The 26,673-nt window shown below is 42.5% G+C and overlaps 1 protein-coding gene across 2 annotated transcripts in view; it reads left to right on the top strand.

Annotated features, from left to right (window-relative positions):
- The window catches only part of LOC124416673 (rho GTPase-activating protein 20-like), a 153,256-nt gene that overhangs the window by 17,884 nt on the left and 108,699 nt on the right, over positions 1 to 26,673 (top strand). For both annotated transcript variants that reach the window (XM_046897949.1, XM_046897948.1), the window contains exons 2-3: positions 14,846 to 15,035; positions 15,574 to 15,758. In XM_046897949.1, coding sequence (XP_046753905.1) covers positions 14,846 to 15,035; positions 15,574 to 15,758 — 375 coding nt within the window. The remainder of the gene's footprint in view (positions 1 to 14,845; positions 15,036 to 15,573; positions 15,759 to 26,673) is intronic.

Genomic DNA, 26,673 nt, shown 5'->3' with positions numbered 1-26,673 from the left:
ATACGTGGGTATAATAATTGGCAAGTGAAGTCTGCAGTCAGTGACTCAATTAGGTCTCTCGCTTCGGCGTTGTCTGTTTTTCACCTGGGTGCGAAATGCGAACAAATTTCGCGTGCGATTTAGAGAACGATCGCTAATCGGTATCGTGTCGGTGCGCGCAAATTCCACCTTATAGCTTTGCAAATTTCCTTGACAATTAACAAACTACAAGTATATACAAGTCTGTTTATAGAGGATCACGATTACATCGCCGTTTGAAATATATTCGACGAAACTCTTGATTAAAAAAAAAAAAAAAAAAATATTTGACCTCATTCCAGATCAGTCCATGCAAAAATTGTGCGTAAAATCAATGCCGATTCGAGGCCTCCGACCGTTGCAGAGAGAAGATTGTTTCACCGACGTGGCAGAAGGATCGAGGAGTAAACGGTGGTCGCGGTGAACGATAAGAGAATACGAAATTCATCGCCGGAGAGTCTTTGCGGAATACTAGATCAGCCGGAGTTGGTCAATGCGCTCTGGGCAGCTTCTTCAACCGCGAAACTACGAAGCCGCAAATTATGTAGCGTCGTTCGTCGTTTAGAAATTCGCGAAGCCGTTGACAAGCGGGTCGAACGTTATGCCGTACCTTAAACCTTATGCCTTATACCTTGTGCCTACATTTGCGGTACGGCACGACGCATTATTCGCGCTGATGGCACCGATTGCGAGGAAGTATTTCACGAGAGTTGAGTTTGCAACGCGCTTTACGACACGGGCTGCATATTGTGATAATTTCTTTAAACGCTACGAGTGTTTTCTCTCCGAAATTATCATTCGTTTTTACCTATTATATATGTATAAGTGTATTTGCGCCAAACCTCCGCAGTCGCATTATCCCGTGAAACTCCGGACAACTTGCGGAAATGTCAATTATCCACGGAACAGCGCCTAGAGAGTTATTATTGTTATTATATACGCGGTGCAGTACTGCGGTAGAAACTTTAGTGTTGTACCGGAAAATAATGTAACATTTCTAAATGGACAATATATATGCATAATAGATGATCATCTTCACGTGTATGCGCAGAACGTTCCGCCAAAATTCTATTCCATTCTGTACTTTTACATATTCTGCCAAACCCTTTCAATCGTTAACTAGTCATCCCTTTTTCTTTTTAATGTTATATCAGAAAATAAAACTGCTGTCGAGTCGATGTTTCGTTCAATCTATCCGCATTTCATGCATTTCTCCGAGTCCTCGGATTCATTGTCCGGCTATCGCTTTCTAGGCGTGCGCCAATGCGGGGCTTTGAACGACGGTTATCACCAGGGTGTTCAGGGACGTGACAAAGGTTGTCGCGGTATCGCTATACGATTGCATTTTTCACCTCGCGAAAATCACCCGATGCGTAACGACATTCAGAATATTTACATTGACTTTTTTTTATTCAACGATGGCAGGTGTAATACTGTATAATTATATCATATATTTGTATCTTTAAACCGCGGGTGGAATTTCTATTAACTGAACACCTTGTCTGACTTATCTCGATTTTCATATCCCCGCTGAGATTTGCCGATTATTATTATTATCGTATCAACAACTTTAAATTTTTATTTGCCAAGTTTCCAACATGCGTCGAAAACCACTCGGTGTAATAACGTTGTAATATAAGTAACGAGCGCAACGTTTTCGAACAACGTGACTACCGATGCCGATGCCGCAATCATCCTCAATTTAAAACCTCCACGCGTCAAAAGTAAAACGGCTAAGAGGCGGGTGGATATGCAAATAACGAGATATGGTTAGCCGATGGAAATTATGGGAAAAGTAAGTAGACCAGATGCCTGGAGAAGTACGCATAGATACAAATTGTTATAAATCGAGTCGCATTGTTGTCCAGTTCGCGGATCTCAGCTCTCAACCTTCGGGGCAACCTTCTAACCACTTTGTTCTTTTGGTAGACTGGTTTCTTCGCTGATACATACGTACCTACATGGATTATTCGTGCACGGATATAATATGGCTGAATTGGTGAACCAGAACCGCATATAACTATTATATACTTGCATATGTAGGTATACGTATACGTATAATCTCGACGGAATTTCCACTTTCAGATATTTTTATAACTTTCATACACTTTGCATAAACACTTTAATGCTCGTGATATTTGCAATAATTTTTATAATTTACTGCGAAATACTCCCAAGTATAATCAGCACTGTTCGCCGATTTTTGACGCTGAATAAAATAATTTATTTTTGCACATTTCGTCGCTGCTGTTTGTCATTTGATATTGTGCAAAAGCAAAAGCAAAAGCAAAAGAAAAAAAAAAGGTGGAAAAAATACTTTTGCCATTATGTATATTGAAACCTTCGTAATCGCCTTGTTATTGCCTGCAAATTTAACATACAAAACTCCGGGTGCTTAACTTTAATTGAGAAGTAAATGTCGGTGTTTTTTATTTTTCTTTTTTATTCCACTCTCGGACCCCGTGACCCTCGCAACGGCGTTGCGCCTTGGTAGTCCAGGATGAATAACGATTATTCGAAAGGTGGAGAACATACGGTACTTATCTTATAGATACTCGATACATATAATCGGAGTACATGTAACGGAATTTCCTGCAAACGTCACGCACTGGTACCGCGACACAGAGCGCGATGTATTAGGCATACACGTAGACGTGGTGATACTCCCATACATGCGTTAAGAAAAAAAAATATGTATTTATAATGTATATACGTAACATATATCCAGTTTTGCGTCGTACGCTGTATACACACATATTCAAAGTTGAATTTATCATGTTGCAATTTTGCAAATTTCGCCTTCTCTCCTTTCGACCGCGTCGATCATTCATTGTACCCACCATGTTACGGTGATTCATTGCAAACGCGTGGGTTCATATTTTTGTAGTCATTCTGCAATTCAATTTATCGTTGACTTTTAAATCCTCTGATTTTCAGATTGCATTCAATCTGCAATTAATGGAATCAATCAAATTTAATCCTGAGTTCTGACGCTCGGGATTTATGTACAATCATGTTTAAAACTATTGAAACACTTTGCAAATTTATCGTCGGTATAAATAAATTGCAATTGAACGATGCTCGATATTTTGAAGATTCTGTCGAGTCCAAAATCGCAGTGTATCATCGACATCACGCAATATACAATGCGCGTGTACATATAATGGTCCAGACTAAAGAAGGACAAACTCTGTGACCGACGACGCTATTTCCGGTTTGACGGACGTTCCGTCTTTGCTGTAAAGATGCTCGAGTTGGTGCGAACCGGTGAAACCGTTTCTCCGACGATGACCTAGCCTGACCCGAGAATTCTCTACATCTTCATCTCTCGTCTCGTCCTCTCCTTCCACACCTCTCTCACTCTCTCTCTCGTCCTTTCCCGCTCTCTCTCTCTTGGCCCCGCAGCCCTGTGACGAGTGCAGTGGCTCGTACGACCGCCACCTCCCACGATGTGGCCTTGTGGCCCAGTGCTCGCACCTTTTTCGTCAGGGAGGACCAACCTGGTGACCCACACCGCGAGTGGGCGCAATGCTGTTAGTTTATGCCAATTATAATTGCTTTCTAGATGATGTTGTTTTTTTTTGTTTTTTTTCTCAAAGAGTAGTTGCTCATATACGTTGTATAATAATGTATATAGGTACGTACGAAGGTATAATAACGATCATCGAGATGCGGTGTCTGCCCCCGATATCATGTATTTTCTCCAAGAGATATTATTATTTATCGATGTAGAATTTTTATTTATATATTTTTTATTTTTTTTTTTCCATTCATTCATCGGGAGGGGGACGGGCTTTGAACTCATTTTTGGATGTCGTCATCCAAACCGTGTAATTTAATGTCAGCAGCACCGTCGTGTCATACCTTTTGCGATCTACATCTGACTAACCAATTGCGTACGATTTCTTTTCGGTACGTTAAGAAAAGAAGAGAGAGAAAGAGAGAGAGAGAAAAATACGTACACCTATTTACTCGTTTGAAAGGAAAACACGTTGCGAAAAAAAGACACTATAATCGGTCCACACATATTTTCTTTTTCTTCTATTATTGTTAAACTGTCACACGTTTAGATATTACAATGCGCATAAACAGCTTACCTTATACGTCAGTTTGACACAATTGAAGTTGGAACTAGTGATTTCAATTATTTTTTTCGTACGTAGAAATTTTGACACGAAATGTGCAGGTTAAATTTAATTAACATCAGTGTTGGGGGACTGTTTATAATTATATACCTAAATATTGTTGCGACCAGCCTATATGAGTAGTTTTTTTTTTTTTTTTATTACTCGCTGTTATTTTCTGTCAAACCTCATTTTATATCATTCGCGTTACTTCAGTCGTACCTACCTGGCATATTTATCCGAAGGTAAAACCGATTAAATTGAATTGTCACCGTTTCCCGCGCGGTTGTTAGCACTCGTAACCATCGCATTTAAACAACTCTCACGTCAAAAGTCACAAACATGTCGTGCAGACTATTTTCCATCGCGCCTATTTTCCCCGCATAATGTAACTACGCGGAAAGCTGATTGTATAGGAGTAAAAAACAAATTTTTAGTCAGGAATTCATTCGCAATATATGAATAAGACAATCAATGAAAGATGGACTAATTCTTTTTTTCCAACGTCAATACGACCCTAAAACACGTCTGAATCGAAAAAGCGTTCCCTCAACTTTACCGCTACGTGAATACTCACCGATTCATGAAAGCTGGTTTTATCTCGAAACTTCCGTCATTATAATGATTGCAGATTAACGATTAATCGCTTGATCAATCGTCGAAGCTGCATTTATAACGTAAACACACGGGGTCCGGGTTATCGGTGCAATTTAAAAAATAGTCAAGCCGCTTTCCGAAGCCTGTAGTAGTGCCTGGGCATGCATTAATCGAGCTAATAAGCAGCTTCCGTCATCTATGAATCAACGCGGGAGCTGAACAGACTTAACTACTTCCACCACCCCGCGCACACATCCAGAAAGTGGTCAAACACCAAACCGGCACAACTCGGGGCTAATTACGCTAATTACTCTCTCGGCTTGTCTCAATCCTCTAAAAGACACTCGATATTCTCACCCGCAACATGTATGTATAACCGAGGGGAAAATGACTCACTGAAATGATGCGTGTCAATAGGTTTGTAAATTAATTTTAATTCGCCAGAATTAATGAGAATCAACCGAATCAATAAAAATTAATTGAGAAATAACTTTATTATGAAAAATTAAGTTAAACTGTTTTGAATTCGTTTGGATTAGTGCTAGAATTACCTATAATTACAGGTGAAAAAATTAGGTTGATTTAAAAAAAAAAAATCAATTTGAATTAACAGGAAATACAGAAGAATGAATTGAATGAATTGAACTCACTTGGTTTACAGTCAATTATTGAGATAATTATCGAGGAATGAAATTGAAATTCATGAATTGATATGAATTAGGTTTCAATAAAAGAAATTTTTCTAAATTAAAAAAATTGCTTTGAATCGAATACTTTAATCTAACTTAATTCAAATCAAAAAATTATTGTACCACTTAAATCTCGAGTTGTTTCCCCCTCGTGTATAACACGTCGACGTTATTCCTTATCGCTAATTTCCTTGCTGCGTAAGAATAAGTTTAATATGCAAGTATAAAGCTCACGCGGCTCTCCGACTCATCCGCGCGTCGTTATCAATGAAGAAGAATAAGAAGAATAAAAAGAAGAAGCCTGTATTGCAGCTCTGACTAAACCTTACAAAACGATCCAGACCTGGGCCGCAGTCTCGGGTCATTGACTTTCTCGCTGCCCGACTTAATCGCCAATCGCGATCATCGCGCGACATGATGCATCATGGGGTGGGTAGGTATGAGACTCGATTCGATGTCTTCGTCGCTTCACCGATTCATTTTTGCACAAACGAGTCGGTGGGCGCGAATCGAACTCGCGATATCCTCTTCGATCGATATGTGTTGAAATATGGCAGATCGTTCGACGACCAAAACAAGAGTACAGCAAAAAAAAAAAAGAAAAAAAAACAACTCCGCCATTATATCACCGCGAAGCTCTCTGAGTCGTGAGATAACGACCGGAAGAACCGTAGCATCCGGACTTCCTGTGATTCGTACACTTGTAACGCGTTTGCGTTATATATACGTGTGTGTGCACGTGTAATTAATTGTGTAGGTACATATCGACTTACATAATCACCGCAGAAAGCGTCCGATCAACGCCTGCAGCCAAAATCGCACGGTTCTGACGATCCGAGTCTCCGAACATTTTTTTTTCGTTTTATTTCTTGATTTTTTTGGTTTTTTCTTTTTTCATTCAACTTTTCTGCGGGTACACTTTTACGGATCGCTGCTTCTCGCCTCATCCAAATTCAGCTACTATATGCCGAATCGAATCTCACCCGGATCACTTAAAAGATACGGATTATCGACGGATCCGTTCGCGCAAATTTAACTCGCGATACGGCTTCAATGGACGACCGGCTGTTATTATTACACATCCATATATGTCTGAGTATATGTAATCTATTTCAGCAGATATAAATAGTTAGAATAGAACTGCATTAACCGCCGCGTTACGTAAAGTCCAGAAATAATCTGTATATGAACTTAACTCAAAAGGTTGGTATAAATGGTAAAAATAAATTTTCGCACAATTTACCGATTCTTTCGCCAATGTTGCATTTCATCAATCATACATTTGTGAAAATTCCGTTATTGGAACTTTACGGAAGATATAATAGATCGAAAATTCTCTTATAACAATATATTCGTACAATTTGAGTTATCGAAATTCACTTTGCAGCAGATAATCCAGACGCAGAATACGTATCATAAACAGGCTGCATCAGCAGCCACCATGCGGTATAAGGTAACACTATATTTGCGGTTAGCGTATTAGGTACATACGTGTCGATAGGTGAGCCAGCACGCGAGGAGTTTATTGCAAAATTTAGTTCTCTGCAAATCGATTCGTCATATACGTACGAACCTCTATAGAACATGCGTACGTTCATATTATTGTGTATCTATCATGTAAGGGTAATAAATATTGCGCTAGTGCACGCGTTACGTAATACGTCGGGTTAACGACGATGACTCATAATAAAAATCACGATTATTAATAGCATTTCTAGTCCGCGATCAGTGATGTGGAAAAAAGTGCAAATCAATTGCGAATGAAAAAAAAGGTAACGAGATCGAGAGATTTTTTGTCTGTTAATAACAAAAAAGCTTAGCGTACGTGCTTCCTTTCTACCCGATCGGATCGTGCAAAGTGTAAAAGCATGGTGATCGGATTTCGCGTTCGTTAACTCGCTTATATTCACACGGCTATTAAAATCCGGTAATCTTTTTCGTTAGATAAAAATTGTCGGATTGCCAGTTTTTTCTGCGACGATGAACGATTTCGCGGTGGTTTCGGTCTTGGATAAGTTTTCGGTTCCATCTATTCATCGTTCCCGTGATTTTGGAGTATAATTAAGTGTTATAGGATTCTCTTAGACCGAGTGACAAAATGATCAACTGCTTAAAACTTGGAGCGATAAAAAAATAATTTTTCACCTTTGTACAGTGTAGATACGTGGATAAGTAGATGAATAGATATATAGGAGCTGGTATTGTGATTCGATTCCTGCAGACCGCGCATTACGTATGTCGTGCCTGCAATCTAAATTCACAATTGAACAATTTGCTAGATAATATTTCAATGCGGCAAAGGAGTTCCCCATGTTTAATACATCGCGTTATCCCGCGTCGAGAAACCGGCATGGAGGCAGCATAGGTGTAAGGTATACATATATATATATATATACCTATATGCATGTATACATGTATAAGCTTTGAGCGCACGCTCTCCGAATGGCAATTTTTCATTCATGCTGAAACAACTCCGCAATTTCTTGTAGATCCGACAACCACGACCAATCAAACCGCCTGGTTTTGACAACGACTCGGCGATACGACATGCAGTTTAACGATGCCTTTCAGCTTGCCTGATCCAGGCTGCGAGACCTCGATTTATCATTTATGTATGCCTACATACTGCAAATTCATTACGATTCACGATTGCAAACTGTCGCGAAGGAGGAACAAATCTCGGCTCCGATGACATGAGTCAAAGTTGATGTTCCCAAGACGTGCTTTAAGGAAGGGTGAAAAGATTTCTACATTTTTTTTTTTTTTTTCGACACTCCTGTTTTCCTTCCAGCGCGCAATTTAACGACATAGTCTCGTAACTCAAGTGTAGGTCATACCAAGTGTGACATTGGCTTACAGTTTTATAGGTGGAAGATCGAGATCGTTGGAGAGTTTCTCCTTCTTCTTCTTCGATTATATATTATTATTTTTATTATTATTATTATCATTATTAATATTATTATACCCCCTCGGCATCCCAGCTGCATACGTATGAGTTTCTATAGGTGGCCTTGGGCTTGTGTTACGTGACGAACGTGGCTCTCAAGCAAATTACCGGCTGTAAAGTGTATTAGGATATAATCTCTTATGCGGCTTTGTTTTTAACAATCATACATGTAAGTTTATTTACAAAGTTTCACCGTTGCTAGCATATGTACACGACGATTGTTCAGTGTGGCAGGATTAGAATCTTATGGTCGCAGGGTACAGGATTCCTATCTTTTCATCTGAAGATTCAGTCTAACGAATTTTCAACTCATACTTCCTACCATACAAGTAATGGGCAATCAGTCCATGTCCACTTTTATATGCTCCTATGCACATAACGAAAGTGACGTGAATTGAAACCGTGTAATTCCATATAAACCAGCTGCGGTTTGATATCTACGTCATATCATCCTGCACAATTGGAACGTTTGATCGCTACTGCCTCTGCGCCTGTCGTCATTGCGCAGTTTTAAAATCAATTTAGCTTAATTGAGTAGTCGGGCAACGAGAATTATTTCCAGACTTTTATTGTACACTGTCTCTATCACGAGAAGGAGATATGGAACGTGTATATATTATAGCGGAGGGACGACTCCACTGCATCTCTTGGTGAGCCGTATACCGAGATCGGATATAAGATTCGTATACGTATCTCGAGACGGAGACAATGAGAGTGAGTGGTAAGTAAGGCAAGCGACGAGCGACGCCAGTACTCATCAAACGTCGTTTATACGTAATGGGACGGCAGCTGTATGTGTAGAAACGAGGGGGGTGGGACACGTGTTGAAGTGTCGCTGCAGTCTCTTAAGCGCATTGTAATTTCTTCTTATGTTGTTTTTTTTTCTTCTTTTTCTTCTTCTTTACTTCTTTCTTCATACCGTTGCACAGCACTCTGAAACAAACATGATCTGAAAGTGACGCGTTGCGAAAGAGAAAAACTGTCGCTTATAATTGTAAAGGAGGAAACAATCCTATACTCTAATCGTTTAAATTATCGCAACAACACTCGGTGCAAGTAATTTACCTCGAAGAGCCTTTCAACGTTGCAGATTGCTCAAATCGCGAACCGCATACTCATGTTGTATACTCATCCTCGGTATACTCGTGGGATTGACTTTCGGTCGGGTTAATTAGTCCCGATGATCCTTACCCTCCCACCCATCAACTCCCGACCGCTTGCTCGCATCATCCACATTCGTTCAGCCTGTGTGCAGGTCGCACAATCGCTTCTGAAGTTGATGGATTCCTTGACACGCGTTTCAACATACGCTTGGTTGGTAGCTACGTGATTTGTATTCGCAATGCATACCGCGACTCGGTGTACGCATACAATCTTCGTTCGTGGTGAAACTCTCACGTAGCGCAGGACAAAACTATACATATATATATGTAGGTACCTGGAGAGCATCTGCAGTTACCTCGTTCAAAGTATCCTGGCCATTGTACGTGAGCGAATGCATGTTAGTGTGAATCTTAATCGAATACGGTTTTTTACTTACAATACACAGTGCAACGAGGGATAAAAGTTACAAGTGGATTTGAATTCTCCTCGCGTGCTCTCGCTTTATAACTTTGTGATTTATTTGGAAAGATTTTTGAGACGGTACGCTAATCACGAGACCGTTTCATCCGGTCTGAGATAAAAAAAATTCACCATCTACTCCACCGGCACATGTCAAGTTGTACACGGATCAGTAGTGTTCAAGGAATTACGCCAGCTGAACTCCGTTGAGTCGTGTCTAATTGCGATTAATTGTTTTTGCCTGTTAAGGAGTAGGAAATAGCGAACACCATCGCATGGTATCAGGGAAGTGCATGAAACTTTGTTGACGTTGCGTAATTCTTGATGTACAGCCACACACGTGTCTGCATGCACCTACGTACCCACCTTGAGCAACACGGATAACGTGCCTATAGTGTGATAATACTTTATGGCCTATGTTCGTCGCGTGGTTAGCTTCACGGAGGGATATCTCATTTATTCATATATACTCCAAAGTTTTTCCCTACGGTAAGGTAATTAATCCCTGTATATGGGTGCGGCGCCCATCGGTTACGTAAGAATAATTTCAGGCAGGTGCCGTATGCCCATAATGTAATCCTTCACCGCGAGCTTGACGGATTACCATAAGGTTGTTCCGTTGTCTTTGACTGTCAGCCACGGCCTCTCGAAGGCCAAGAATTATCACAGCGGGAGTGTTAGAAATAATTTTCGACACTCGAATCGAGTGTGTATCTCTCTCTGTACGAGAGGTTGCTTGCCGTATACGCAGCAGCCACACGGGATTATACCAGCAGACCGAAGATACGATTGGGATATTGGATTACGCTTAGTCAAAACTTTCCAAACTCTGTAGTCCGGCACGCGCAGCAATGAGCTCTTTGCTTTGTACGCGTACGAATTGACCGTTCATATTTTCATTTTGTTACACACTTTGTCCGCTTTCAAAAGGGAACTAAACGAGATTTCCAGCTTTTCCCTCGGGGTGATAATTTACAGGTATTGGAATTATTACGGAAAAAATCACGCGAGCAAAACAGTGCGACAAAATAATAAAGAAAATCACGTTCACGTACAAAGGGAATGGACTATATGGTCATCCACCGGGATGCAGTCGATCGCTGTGTAACAATTATGACTCACTGAAGTGGGATACACTCTAGCTGCTGATATGTATGTGTGAGCAAGTGAAGTGGAGTGGAGCAGAGTCGAAGTACACCGCAACGACGTGCGCCAGACTGCAATTCAGGTTCTGCCTTAGGCTACCATCTGATCAATGCGAAAACAAGCATCGCATTTCAACCGCAGTATGCCTCACGTTTTTACTTTTGCTGTTATTAAACGGACAATAAGTTTCTCGGACGAAAATAACACACCGTGCTCAATAACGTTTATCTTTTTTCTTAATTTTAACTTTTTTTTTAAATTTTTTAAGGTTCAGTTTTCTTACATTACAGACGCGTACTGCGTTTTATGCAGTATTATCCACGCGTTCAACGATTTGGGTTCATTGTCAGCTCAACTTCTGCTCATGCATCGTCTTCCTGCAATCTTTGGTACCTACAAAGAATATTATACTTTCAGAATACGTGAAGAACACACCTTGATGGCAAAGTCGCGTATCGAAAGATGTACCGATATAGTTACATTTTACATTTCTGATCATGCAACAAAGTGCATCGGGTAAAATGAAAAGCTGAGTTCTTCGAAGCCAATTTAAAGGAGGAACGGTATTTGGCAATCGTTCGAAATGTTTCGGTGTATAAAACGCGTCTGCACTTTTAGACTTGGCAAAAGTAATCTGAAAATTTTTATTGCTTCACCATGTATACTCGATGTTCAAATACCTTTGATACCGACCACGGCTGCAATGATTTCGATTAGGGATTGGTTCGATTGGGTTGGGCTGGGTTGCGAGCCAATTAGTCTTGGACCGTGACCAATATGCAGCCACTGGCCAGGCGTACTACGCGATTTACAGTGCGGCTCATAAACGTGCGGTAATTTGTTCGCGGATAAAGAAACACCGTAAGTCAATCCTCTCTGTAGAAACGGAGAAGACATAAGAGAGAGAGAAAAACGAGTCGAATAGTAAACTGTCAGGCTGACAAGCGTTGCTCGAAGATACCTTGGAAAGCGATAATGTCTCACAATCGGTGCTATTCTTTTCATTCTGCAATGTGTCAATGGATATTTATACCGCTGTTTGTTCTTTGAAGAGTTGTGTGTAACAAACACAGTTGTTGCCTCACCGCGGTTTAACCCCATTGATAATCGATCTACGACAAAGCACATTGTTGCGACGTACCTACGTGTCTTCTATGGGTTGCTCATTGGCTGGGTGAGGCAGGATGTGTGCTTCCAGCCAACGGACCGTTCCGAATGCACCGAGTACTGACGACGATGGACGACGGCTGTCCAGATTTACGAAGACTTCCACTAGTTTCACGGTGATCGGAACTGGCCCATTGTTTCTAATGACTGCAATTAGCTAATCGTAAGCAGGGATACATCGAGATGGGGAAGAGGGTGACCTGCGGGTAGAAAGACGGGAATTTTATATGCCTCGATTTAATTGTGCGAAAGCCGTTTTATGTTTTCATATCACCTAATCGCGGCGGCGAAGCGGATTTACCAAAGAATCGGAATTTCTATTTGCATTTAAACGGCGTGACCGGCTAATTTCGTTGATATCTTTATTACCTTCTCCCGCTGCTTTGCAATCCTTTTGATTGTAAACGCGCACTAATATAGTATTATTCATGTTACGGCATCAGATTATTTATACGTATTTACGTATATAGCGCAGGGCTTGCATAGAATCCTGATTTATACAACTCATCCACGTCACGACATTATATTCTATACCATAAACAATATACGTGTACACCTTATTGTTAGAGAAAATTCGACGAAACTTGGAATTGACCGAAGAAAACAGCTTATGAACCAGACAATGATAATTAGAATACTTGTACATTAGCAACGTTCCTACTACATCTAGAAGTGACATGTTTTAGGATCTTGTAACCACATATAGAAAAAAATACAACTATCAAACAGAAAAGAGCAGCCGTTGCACTGCGCTAAGATATAAATCAGACATCAATTTTACTCCGAGTATCCTAACATCGAAAATTCAAACTATTCCGGAAGTGAGTGAAAATAAGACTGAAAAGGTTTTTGTCGACCTTCATTCGCACATCCGCTACAATTTACTATCTTGTTATTCTCCTGGCTCGCATGTGGGGGGCCCTGGGGGTCCAGAGGGCTGAATCAACTCCTGCAGCGCAGGAGAAAAAGGATCAGAAAGAAATTACGAAAGTGAGAGGAACGGCGCATGAAAACGCGAGAGAACTCGGCTGTATAATTATACAATTTAGATTCAGGCTTACGATGCCCGTTTGGCTACATTAAATGTGAGATTGAGCGTTTGTTTGACAGAATATACGTGTATATTCATATTCATATATATTCATATTTTATTCATATGTATAATATGTATTTAACAAATCGTTTCGTTCCAATATCGAGACTTGATCCATTTCGTGCGATTCAAGTCAGATGTTAAAATCGATGGCGGGGATCGATACCTTTCAAATTTTCCTCTCCGACCCAACGGCTGATGTCCTCTATTTTTCGCGAGTAAGAATCTGCCCACCTCTTCGTTACCTTCCTCAAATTGCGCAACAATCAGCCGCAGTCTGCATTCGATTCCAACGGAAAGGCTGCAGCAGCTCGCCGCGTATATTTTTGTCTAAGAGGAAAATTCTGAGAAGTGAGAATGGAGAGTGGAGTAGATCAGTCTGACATCACCGTCGAGAAGTGCTGCCAAAGTTTATCTAAAACAAACACTACGGGTTAAATCAGCTTACCGTGGCACTTTTGACAGAGAGAAAAAGAGAAAGATAGAGGATAGATAGCCCAACCTCACGCAGCGCGTTAAACAGCTACTAAGATACGACTTGCGGATAGAATTACATCCATAATCTATGTGCAGTCGACGTAAGAGACTGCGAGTTGCTGCTGCAGCTACACTTTTGAAAAAGAAACTTCTACGGTCAGTTGAAAGTAATATTACAATTAGATACTCAGATGCGAATATCATTTGCATGTAATTACCCAGCTGCAAAGCTGCTGCGGACCTCTTCGTCGCGAATATATGTTCGGTAAACGGCCATTACTATACCTTCAGCACACCTTCATTCCGGCTAGTTTTCAGGAGTAACAACCTGTGCATTCTGCAGTCAACGGCAACGATTTCAATGCCTAGGACCTGTGTGCTTGAATCTGTGGTTGGTTGAAATATCGGTATGGAAAATGAGCAGAAATAAAAGTTAGGGAATATTCGACTTAAAGCCTTAGACACAAGTATTTCAAACTCTTCGCTCCACACCGCAGGAGTATACAAATGAAAGAAAATCTGTCTCGCCCTGTCGGACATTCGGAAGAGATTTCAGAATGAACGCTACATGCTGGACCGGTGGCGATAGGTAAAGAAATTGTGGCTTTAGCAAGGTCTGTGGCCAAGGTGGCCAAGGTGGACGGCCTACCGTTCACTCCGGGCCGCTGCGCCCTGGACTTTATTGCGATGTAGGAGGTCTAATGGCTCGAATTCTTTGTTGCCTGGTTAGCCGATGTATTAAGGCTATTTATGAATGTCAGAAATTTGCGCCTCCACAATTAAATCCCAAAGTTAATCAGAATTAGACGGTGTGTTGCACGCAGTTGCAGCTGGAGGCTTTCGACTCGTGACTGTTGTTCGAAAATCGTCTTCGCTCATGCACGAATTAACTTTCGCAAAAACACCTTGCGAGAATACGAATGCAAAGGATTTGGCACCGTTTCAATCGCGTTTGTCAAACTCCGATTCACGCAGCTTGTTTGACCTCACTAATTCACGGTTTTTATTTTTCTTTCTGTTACAGTTGCCTGCAGTTTCCCCCGGAACCGTGTCCTCGGTTGTCGCTTCCGTTCTCCTCAAATTCAGGGTCTGTCGACCGAGGCTTCTGCTCGCCGGATCTCGGGCCGAAGTCGATCCGGCCGCAGACGTCGCCCTTCTTCACGGCGACGTTCTTCTGATCGAGGATTCCGCCCGGCAGTTCAACCCTATCGGAGGTGAGTACCATTCGAAATATAGATCCTTCCAACTCTTGATCCCTACCTTAGACCATTAGCACTCGTGCAATGTTTCCACCACGATCAAACGTCATTGCCTCGAGCATGGGCGATACTTTCTCTGGTCTTTCGTGTGCACGTTTCGCACCTTATATACTTTCTGTATCAACGACTTGCAAAGTGGTTACAGCTGTGCACGCGCGGTGCAGTTCGACAACCGCCTTCATTACGGAACAAATTTCTACCCAGACGATGCGGAATATCGAGTCCCTTTCATCGCTACCAGAGATGTGTCTCGGCCGGGTCGGTGAACCTTTCGCGAGAGAAAATCTTGCTGCAATTTCCGAATCGTTCCGGAATCTGATCGGGCCGATGCAGTCAAGCTTGATCACTTTCTTACGAAACGCACAGCTCGAAGACCACGTCGCGCGTCGCTTTTCCTCAAACATAATTGCGGAATTACCGATCGTGGTAACAGTAGTAATTACGGCATTTTTGGAATCCATTTTCGACACACATTTTTCGCCCTGATTTTCAGACACCGACAGGCGGTATAGAGCTACCGAGAAGCTGCTGCACGCTGAAGATGAATTCCGAGAGGCACTCTGCAGCGCTCGAGAATTATACGGGAGACACTTGGCTCGCAATCATCCCGAATTTCACGATGTCCTTTTTCAACCACTCGCTAATCTCGCCGTCATCAGTGCCGAGCTCTGTCGCAGGGTGAGTGAGAATTTTTGCAATATCAGCTATTATTTCTCTTAGTTCCTTAACTCCTTTGACGAATCAGTTTCGGTGTTAAAAGTACAGCTCATCGATACAATTTCTGTTGAAAACTCTTTCTTTCATCACCAACCGTATATAATCTACCGAATCGTTACATCGAGATGAACTGAATCGGGACGTAACAGGTTTTGCGAAGATTCTTTCTTTATTTTTTTTATTTTTTTATTTGGTTTCGCTGTTTCATCTCGGCTACGAGTCGCATCTCCCGTATATCCGATGTACCTTTATATACTCACGCTTTGAATCAATTACAAGCTTACGTTAGGTCGATATTACCAAGGTGGTAAAAAGTATCGTTAATGGCGGTGATCAACTTTTACGGCAGCGAAGAGAGCGCGGCGAAGGCGCGGTTTCGATTTTTCACTTGCTGTGCATACTTATAATACTGCAATTGCACGAGAAGGTGGGAAAAAATGTGAAGGTAATAGTGCATTGATGTTATAATTATGCAAAAGCATGGCGGCATCGTGCTCAGCGGCAAGGAGCCGAGATACGCGAATGATTTCAAACAAAATTACCCCAACGTTCCAGCAGGATGATTACCATAAACCGACTGCAGTCTCTTGTTTCAAGTAAAAATCAATTTGAAAAAAATTGAAAATAATGTGTTCCAGTTTCAGCCACGCGTTATCGATAAGTGATCGTTCCGTCAGTTGCGATACTACCTAATTTGACGCAAAATGTACTTGCACACTTTAAGTAACATTGTATTGGAAAGGAAGAACGAACCGGACAGGAATTTGCAGCGGTTATAATAGTATTATAATAACGTTGACGTGTCGAGAGTCGTAAAAAGAGAATGAATGAAAATAAGACAGAAAAAAAGGCGAAACAACAACCATGAAGTAATAATAAATATTCACGTCGCCATATATCGACTTGAGAAATGCTTATGCAATCCAGCGGTAAATACTGTAAATTATCATAATGTGAGGTTGAATTTTAAAAGCTTGTCCGGGAATTTCCGAGATAAATCGATAGATAAAGAATGCGGGAGAGGAATAGAGTAAGATAATAAAAATTGTCTTTTTTCCTTACTATAACGGAAGATAAAACGAAACTCAACGTAGCTGCTGTAATTCAGCTGGTCAATCAAGAGGTGTCTAACATCTTATTTAAAAAAAAACTCCACCTGCTCGTTTGGACCGACACGACGAATGATTTCATACCTGTTATTGCCTCAACTCTTCCCTCATCCCTTCCGACGAATTCTGATGCCGGCCAAACGTGAGAAAAGAGTCAGTTTCAGCGCGCCTCGCAGCAGGCTATCAGCCTTTCGCAACGCGTTGAACGCCTGACGGCACGCAACCTGAGTCACGTGAATGTAACGCCGACGGTTTCTTTCTTGCCAACAATTAGTAGGTCACGTTGTTCACGCTGTGAATAGATGGCGGCACTAACTTTACGCTACTACATCACGAACTTCCCGAGGCACCTGTTGCGCTCACGCTAATATTCGTACATGTAATGACTTGAATAACTTACGTCGAGACGCCCGCCTTTCTCTCTCTGTTGCAAGACAGATATTACTTACCTACACGTGTCGCGGCTTTATCTTCGACATCTCAAAGTTGGGGTAACCTTTCGCTAACGAAATGCTAATGAATTGAGAAATATCAATCATTTTACTCGGACCCCGTTTTTGAGTGGGCCACAATTGGAATGGTATAGCTTTCATGATTGGGCGATTAAAAATACCCGGGAACTAGAATAAAGGAAACACCTATATTTGATTACCGTTTTTTCTGTAATTAGATCGTCATTTTTGTCTGCCACAACAGTACAAATATCGTAGCGTCTCTTACAATCAGGCTCAAATAGTAACACCGATGCGCCTGTGTGCAGGCAACACCGCTTCGGTATCAGAAAATTAATTTCGGTCACAATCGGTATGTTTGGTTGCCTACACTCAGGCGGAATTAGACTGATCTTTGTACCAATGAAAAGATCTTGGTGTTTAATTTTTTGTGAAAAGTTTGGATGGATTACAGACTGCAAGAAAGCAGAGATAATCTAGTGAATTAATTTCGGGTATCAACGGGTAATCGTATCGGCTGTAGCATATTTCGTTTGACTGTAGCCGAGTTTGTTTGAAATTTGTGTGTATAGTGATGGTGTGCTCGTGTGGAAGTTTAGACGGCGTGTCGAGTTTCCACGACGTTATCGGTTATCGCTCTCGTAAATATACCTACCCGTTCGCGAACAAGTTTCTCGGCTGAACTCAATTTCATACGACGATCAGAAAGAAGAATTAAACCTGAACAAGAAGGAGGACAGAGAAATAAAGGTTGACTATATAAAATAATGTACACCAATGAAATATAAACGAGGTTTGCGAATTTAATTATTTGTGTAAAAATATGCAACCGCGCCCACCATTTATACCGAGTATAATTTACGTACTTTCCGGTCGGAAAAAGTGAAGAAAGGCACCGAAGCTTGACCCCGTTTGTAATTTCGGTCGCTCCCAAAAACTACATTACCGACGTACGTACCTATAATATACGTGTATAATACGCGCGGTCACTTTCTCCGCAAATGTACGACAAATTGGCGTTTAATGAGAGATCGTGATCCTCACAAAGCGGCCGCACTCGTGTAAGACACTTGGGTGGGTATGTGAGGCTCTCTCACGCCGGCCGACTTCCGTTCTTAGCACGCGGCTTAAAATCCATCCGAGTAATTGCGTACACGTATACACGCATTATATTCCTCGATTCAATTATATGTAGGATAGTATAGGGAGTCGCACCTGCGAGTAGGTACCAGGAAAAAATACATTAAGCAATTTTCAATTTCAAAAGCGGCAGCGAGACTGCGGGTAAAAGTGTATATATGTACTTATAAGGACACGAATGGGATCATTTGCTCGAGCTGGAGACTCGGCTGAAAGGTAATTAGTATATATGGACCTACCGATTTAAATTTGCGAAAAGGCGTTTTTTACGATTCCTTAGCAACGGCCGATTCATCTCTATCTCTATCTCTCTCTCTCTCTCTCTCTCTCGCTCGTTATTTTTCTCCTTCCCTTTATATGATGCGGAGAAATTATATTAGCCGAAGACAGTTGAGATAAAAAGGCCGTTGACCCTCACTCTCACGTTCCATAACTCGATTGTATAGTCTACGCAGACATTCACACGCGTGCGAGTATTCCCGCGTGAACACACACGTGTCGCCTTTAAATCGCGGGAGCCAACAGCAATAATCCCTTCAGGTCCAAAGACCTTTCTTGTCCTTCAACCTCGCCCAGTGATCTTCACTCGCGTTTGCTCCGCGTTTTGCACACTCCATTGGCCTCGCTCGTAAATTATTCAATTTTTTCCAAACGCTTGGCTGTGTAACGGGCCACTTGTCAGATACCTATATAACATTAACGCGGGTCTACCTGTAGGGAGAATGTGAAAGCAGCGCAAATTCACCGCGTGGAAATATCTTGGCTGGTAATTCTATCGCAGTCGGTATATTAATAATATTATTAATACCTGCAGCGAACTGCAATTCTTGAATACGGATACACAGTCAAATAATAATCAACATGATACCGTGATTGTGCGGAGGAGTAAATTATCCCCGGCTTTAGCACCTTGTAACCTTTTTCTTCCTCACCCCGGTGTTCGTCTAACTATTCGCCGTTCGCACAGCGGGAAGCTACTTGGTAATTTAATTTGCCTTAGATGCAGGGTAATTATTTATCAAAAGTCATCCGACCATTATAACTTATGGAAGAAAGTATCGTGTCGTGTGACCTGCAAAAGCGTTTACCCGCGCTCTGCGTGCAGCCAAAGAATATGTGGGCTGAAATTTATTCATCTCACCTCAGCCTAGCATCTTCTTGGCTTGCAAATTTTTATTCCCAGTAAAGAAACTTCTTCTAGAATCGGAACACACACTCGACGATTCGAGAGTAGGATACGAAACCCTACATCGGGCTGAAAACGAATGTCTTACGTGTATGTATACCTATATAGATTTGTAAATTTCATCAGGATTCGTTGTTTTATTTACTCACTCCTCGTGTTTTTTACATATTTGCAAAAAAATGCAAATAAAGACTTTCGGTTGCTGGTACTAATAGGTATACCAAATTCAATGTTTCTCAACAGTCGGTCCGCAGAGACCAGAAACACAGAGACTAACTATAAGAAATCCTTGTACACGCAAGTTATTACACTAGGCGAGACGCAGACGATTTTTTCTTGTCCAGTTTATAACCGCGTCTGAGTAATAACCCGTAACTAATCGAACAATTCAGTACTGACCAAGTGATCCTCTTGACCCCAAGCTGCAGTGATTGTTCAACGGTTGTACTGCATTTGCGTAGACCTCTGAGACCTCTGACCATTTTTTTTAACCCAGCATAGCACGGTGTGAGAATTTTTTATCCCTAATTACACAGTCGTGAGAATTTTATACTAGATAATGTTCGAACGCAAAATTTTCGAAATCTTCTTTCATAATCCTGGTGTGAAACTTGTAAGGGTGATCTAAGATCTTTATTAGGAATAATTTTCACACCTTCGTTCCGAATAATGGCTTTCAACTTTTTCAGGGCAACGGTATATTCGTTCAGAGGATTTCAGTCGGAAAAAGTCGACGTTTAAATCTTGACGTTTATGCACATGAAAGTTTTTATTCCGTCATGCATCATGTGCGATGTAAAAACCGGTAGCTCATAAAACTTTGAAAACATGTAGTAAGGCTTTTCGAACATCGTCCAGCCTCACATCCGTATAATTCCAACCAGCCTAGCCGTTACCGAATAAAGGAAGAAAAAAAAAATTAAAAAAAAACCAAAAAAACAACGAAGGGACGACGGGATCCCGCAAGAACGGTCTGTCCTCACGGATGAAAAGTGGCTCCTTTTGACGGCCAAGAAAACCCCGGTATAATCACATAATAGGGAGGAGTATTACATAAGTGTAATAGCGACATCAACCCCTTCTGGGTAGCCGAGGCGAGTCAAGGTCCACGGGAGATCTAATAACGTCCTTATTTTTTTCCTTTCTCTGACCTCACGCAACCGACAAAGAAATTCCAGCGACGGATTCGGTGTAATGTGTTTCATACCCTAAGCAGCGAGTAGGAATATTAGACTCACGAATCACCACCGCGATCGCCGCATCTTTTCTATACGCAGTAATTTGTCAACCCGAGGACGCGATCCTCGCGCGCGGCTCATCCCTCACACTACGACACTCCTTGGAATATAAAATTTTAATACCCATGCACGTATTATAAGCCCGTATCGTCTGCGCCGGTGTGCACGCCTGTACCTTATAAGCCTAACACCATCATCGAATGGCTCGACATTTAACAGTGTCAGTGGCAACATCGTCGCCAACGAAAGTGTTAACGTTCAGATTACTTTTATTCATTGCCCAAACCTCTTATACGAATGTGGGAACGAGGATGCGGCCTTAAGCAGGTATAAGGTATAAGGTAGAAGGTATAAGGTACCCGAACCGCTGACGTCATTCTTACAAAATATTCTTACGTCGCGCGGTATTACACAGTAATTGGGAATGTCGCACGAGCATGGAGAAACGCGATTGAATTTTAATCTAATGTGAACTTTTACTCGGAGATATGTGCCTACGTATTTACCTCCGAATCTATCCCCATCTCGTGATCAGTATCTGGCCCATCGACGCGTGAATTTTAATTATTCGAAACTAGGTTGGGTTTACGCTGTGGCCCCCGGGGGCTGCAACGAGCTGATGAATATTACTGACGGTGCAGCTCGAGCCGGGACTGTACGCGCTGGACCACCGGAGGAATCAGGCCGGTAATGGAGTCGGATCTCGTGGGTCCCTTCCAAGGTCCGAGCGAGCTGGCTTAATGGCTCTTTCACTAAAACTTCTAAATCTTTGAATAGGATAGATAATTCAAAAACACAGCTTAGACGCCTGCGACGATCAAAAGTTTAAACGTAATCGCGCGTATTACAAGTATAACGGGACGAAACCATGCTGCTGCCCTTTTAGATGTGTACGTGCAATGTATCCGCTGAAAAATGTTATACTCTATGGGATTCACCGACCTCTCGCTGCACAGCGCAGCGGTGAGAAAGTTTGTAAAAAGTACACGCGGCTATTAACAACGCCTGCGGCTAACCTTTGTCTGATGCACCGTCCCTTCCCACTTTGATCGGCCCGAATTAATTCTGGTTAACTTATATCGTATCGGGATACCGACAAAGAAGTTCATTGCAAACTACAGCTCGTCCCTCTGTATCTTCAATGGAGAAAGTGAGACTCCTGCAAATGACCGTCGTGGAACCTGTTCGACGCAATTTGCTCACTTTTAACACGCTAGAAACACCAACGCAGGGTTTATTTTTTACACTTTGAGATTATTAGAATCAGTAGAAGAAAGAATTGGAAAGTTTTTGATTTTAGACTTGTCAGCCAAAATCTAATTTGGCACAATATTTTCTCAAACCTCGAATAGCGCACGGTTATTAAATGCCTGCTAAACCTATTTAGGAAGTTAAAAAGCAGCGCCAAACCCTCGAGCGATAATTCACGTATCTATATAGTATTATGCAATAGTTACACGAATGATCTTTATCAGGACAAATGTAACCCATTATCGCACTGGTCCGACGTCCTCATCGCGCTTCCTGCAGTCATCCGGGCATTCTAAGTACAGTCAAGTTTTCACTTCTCCCCGAGTAGCAGCTAGTCCAGAGGCTATTTGTTCTCGAGTTGCATAGAGCGCCGTTAGCTGGTTGGTCCACGTTGTGTGCATATACGGACAGGGAAGTGCGATGCAGCAGGAACATTGAGCAGGTAGGTAGGTGCATACCTAGCGATGCGCGGTACTGCGCTAAACGGAGAGCGCAAATAAGAGGCGCGGAAAACTTAATAGACAACGGATGCATGGCAGGAACGCCGAGTTACTTGCAGGAGAAGACACGGGTTTATGCTTATGTGGCAACCTGAGCAGCGGTACTTGGACACCTGCAGTCAACGAGCTTTTTGCCCTCACTGCAGAATTATTCTACTTTCTCCGGTCGAGCAGCGCGGCCAGTCTTAACCACTTCGAAACCTTGCCGAAAGGTGGAAAGAAATTGAAAAATTTTTATACCAAGTGGCGGGGGGTAAAAACGTGAAATAATCTCACGATTCTCGTGAATCGCATCGGTGCGTTAATAGGCCGCGTAATTGTCCGGGACCGATTCAAATCCGATTAAATCACCGATCGCGGAACTGGCGGAGAATGGAAAGAAAAAACTCGCTTCTTCGATTCGCGTGTGAGAGACACGTGCGCTACTGTTTTTCTTTTTCCGTTTTCCTTCCCTTTTCACTTCGATTTACAGATGGTTTTGCGTATAGCGGGATCGAAACCTAATCTAGATCTTGATTTAGAAAAGCAGCGACTTCTCTGCGAGCCTTTTCCAGTTTTAGGTTTAGAATCGGAATCCGGTGACGTCTTCGACTGTCGGGTCAGAGGTGTTTGACACATAACTGTTCGTGGTTGACGTCAGTTCAATTAACGTCGGTGTAAACCATAAACTGAAAGCCCGCATCGCGATAATCTGACCGATCGATGTTACGATCCTCCTGCACTTTGAATCATTGCGTAATGGTCGTTTCCGTAAAGAGCCCATAATACGATATCGGTTGTCATCCAAACCGAACTGACTCTCGCAGTGGGATGAAAAGACTTCTTTCAATCGTGAGCAAAACGAAATATCGGGGAAATATACTTTGATCGTAGTATCAGGATATCGTCCATCCCGAATTCGAAGACCTTAATGCGACGCTATTTATTTGACGACTTTCTCCCCGAATGCCCAACTCCCAGTATTGAACTACGCCTAATCGTAATTCAAATAAAAACACATTTATCATACTTGTATCGCCTTATCGATGCTGGGTATGTAACACGAATACCAGTGAGATTAGGAGAGTCATCGACCCGGGACCAATCGATGAGCCCCACGGAGCTGTAGAGGCAATGCAAACAACCTTTTCACCCTCGTCCTCCGAGGCTAAAAAATTCTCTTACCGGCAACGCCTCTACACGGGGATCATTCCGTGGATCGACTCGGGTGCCCTCCAGGAATGGGCGACGGCCTAAATCTCGAAGGACTATTCGATCCAAGGCTCATCGTGTCAGTCGCGTTATCCCGATGACAAATGGACCCGAAGTATACGACCGTGATGCGTGGGATCCGCCTTCTATTTTAATATCGTTGTTTTCTTGGGGGTAACGATGCGCGCTCTCTATATGCACTGTACACGTACACGTACGTTGGTACAACGCACCAATGGCCATCTACACGATAGATAGATATACGGGGCGGGTATGCAATAAAGAAAATAAAAGGACGAGGGAGGGTTGATGAGACGACTGCGTGGCAGGGTGACAAGACGAAGACGAAGACGAAGACAAAGACGAGCGGCCATAACACCGATATCGAATAAAGACGAACACCTGGACCCCAGCGGGTATTAGTGGTTTTATTGCTTCTCCGCATTTCGGGGATATTCGAGGGCAAGAAGGGACTAAAAAATACGCCTTCGACCGGTCCGACGGCTGGCTGACTCGCACGGTGAGACTGAGTCGGTAGTAAAGTAAGGAGGATTGGGCACACGTGCGTTTATTGGATGTACTAAGGTGCCTGGACGCGAGCTTAGTGACAGACAATAAGACTGGTTATAAGTGAGGCTGTTAGTTCGGTGTCTGATGGCGTACCGGTGCGGTTATTAAACCGGCTGCGTCGCTACCTTATTTATTTGTTATATATCCGAGGATTTCGACGCATGCAACAAGGTACTTTCGTAACATCGGTCACAGGTATTATGATAATTCAATAATTTTTGGTTTATACGGTTTCACCGCGCGGGGCCTTATGGATCCTGCTCATTCACGTGTAGGTATATATACCTACCTACCTACCTAGATATAATATACCGCGGTTCGAAAATCAACGTCGAGTTGCGTGCCAGCCAGGTTGCCCGTTGGTATACTTAATCCGTAGAAAACGTTCGTTGAACAGAATTGAAACGAGGCTTATATACACCACATCCCCCTACTTGGCGAGATAGAAATCTGAAAGAAAATCCACTTATCACGCGTTGCGGGATCGACCGGGCGCAATCGACGTGTAATTCCGGCGCTGCAGTTGAGTCCCTTCAATCGCGGCAGCGCCGCGCGCACGCGTCCTGTCAACACGCGATATGTGGAACATGCGGTACGTGTGTGTAAATCATGGCACATGGTCATCATACATCTACCATAATAACTGCGTACGCGGACGGATTTACGTAACGTAATTCGTACCTGCCCCGCTTGTCTCCCGCATGGAGAGGAACGCCACGCTGCAGGGGCATAATACAATGCATAAATGCATGGGACACGCGCGGTACGCGTATTTACATAGATATACCCGTGTAACAATAAGCCACGAAGTACCGACGCGAGGTGGGAACATTGACAATAGAACGCGCCCAAGTAGCCGCACTCCATGCAGCCTCGGATTCCTTCTATGCATTGCATCGAACCACTCGAGTCCACATCCTCAGAGCCCGCGATCCACGTATTCATATCGTCTCTGTACCGCCAAGGTACCTGGATTATGCACACTCTCGACAACTCCACAACTGCATTACCATCTCTTCGTGACTCTACGGAGAAGTTTTATTTTTTTGGTAATTGCTTGACGACAAATTACGCGGTGAGGTTCCGCGTCTCTTGGCATCGTGATGAACTGCGATACAACCTGTTTACTGCATCAACTCATGCGCCGTGGATCACTGAACTTCGAGATTTCACTCAGTACGGTTGAGTAGAGAATGAAGGATAACTCGATCCAGCATGATACGTGCGATGTTCGTGCTGAATGGCCGGTTATAATCCAGACTAGAATTTATCTTCTCAACGTTTTCTATCGCGGCCGTTACTAGTATTGATTCCAAAGATCGATATTCGTGATAGTATTGATCATAGAGTTAATCATCGCAGTCGACCCTTGACCCGATCGCGCATATCGCGAACCATATAATAAGAGTTTGACAATCGGCGATAGCAGTGGGACCGATTTGACCCGAGAATTATATCACTTCCGAAGTACGTATAGATATATGTATATTGGCAAGGAATGAAACGTGACTCAGCATACGTTGGTCTCGACTTGTGAGAGACAAATTATGATTAACGCTAGGGCGGAACAGTTTTGGTATTATACATAGACGAGGTTAGTGACCGTAAGGTTAGGCAGTTTAAACTGGAACACGCCGATGAGGTTTTTAGAGTTATACGGGTGGCACACTGAGCGCGTAGGTGTGGCGCCCATTAAACGCGAACTGTATCGGAGCAAATTAACTTTCGATCTAAGAATATAACCCCTCCGTATATATATGATGTTAGATACGTCTGTGCTGTTCATAGCTGATCTACGATTAACGGCTTAGGCGTGTATACACGTCTGCGTCTCCAAGCACACCGATCCTCGCTGTTTGATAATAACATTAGTAATGAGAATTATCTTTATTGCCACATCACGTACCGCGAGGCCTAATGATAGAGAAACAAAACTACGGTGACACAATACCACGCTTAGATTGTGATATCAACACTGTGAACCACTACTTGACTCTGTTTGCATTGCCTACAAGAACTACAAGCACGGTAGTGCATCGTTTCATCTAGGGGTTGCGGATGTTTCAATTCACAAGAATGAACTTCACCGTTCCACCTTAAATTCGGTACTAATGAAAAGATGCATAAATTCATCATCTTTGGAAAGCTATAACAAGAATCTTGGATTAGTAACTATTCTTCCAATTTCTAAGGGAGAACACAAGTAAAAGGAAGAAAAAAAGTAACAGCGGATCATAAG

This window comes from Diprion similis, chromosome 2, assembly GCF_021155765.1.
Source record: "Diprion similis isolate iyDipSimi1 chromosome 2, iyDipSimi1.1, whole genome shotgun sequence".
Lineage (NCBI taxonomy): Eukaryota > Metazoa > Arthropoda > Insecta > Hymenoptera > Diprionidae > Diprion > Diprion similis.
This window is presented reverse-complemented; position numbering and strand designations above follow the sequence as displayed.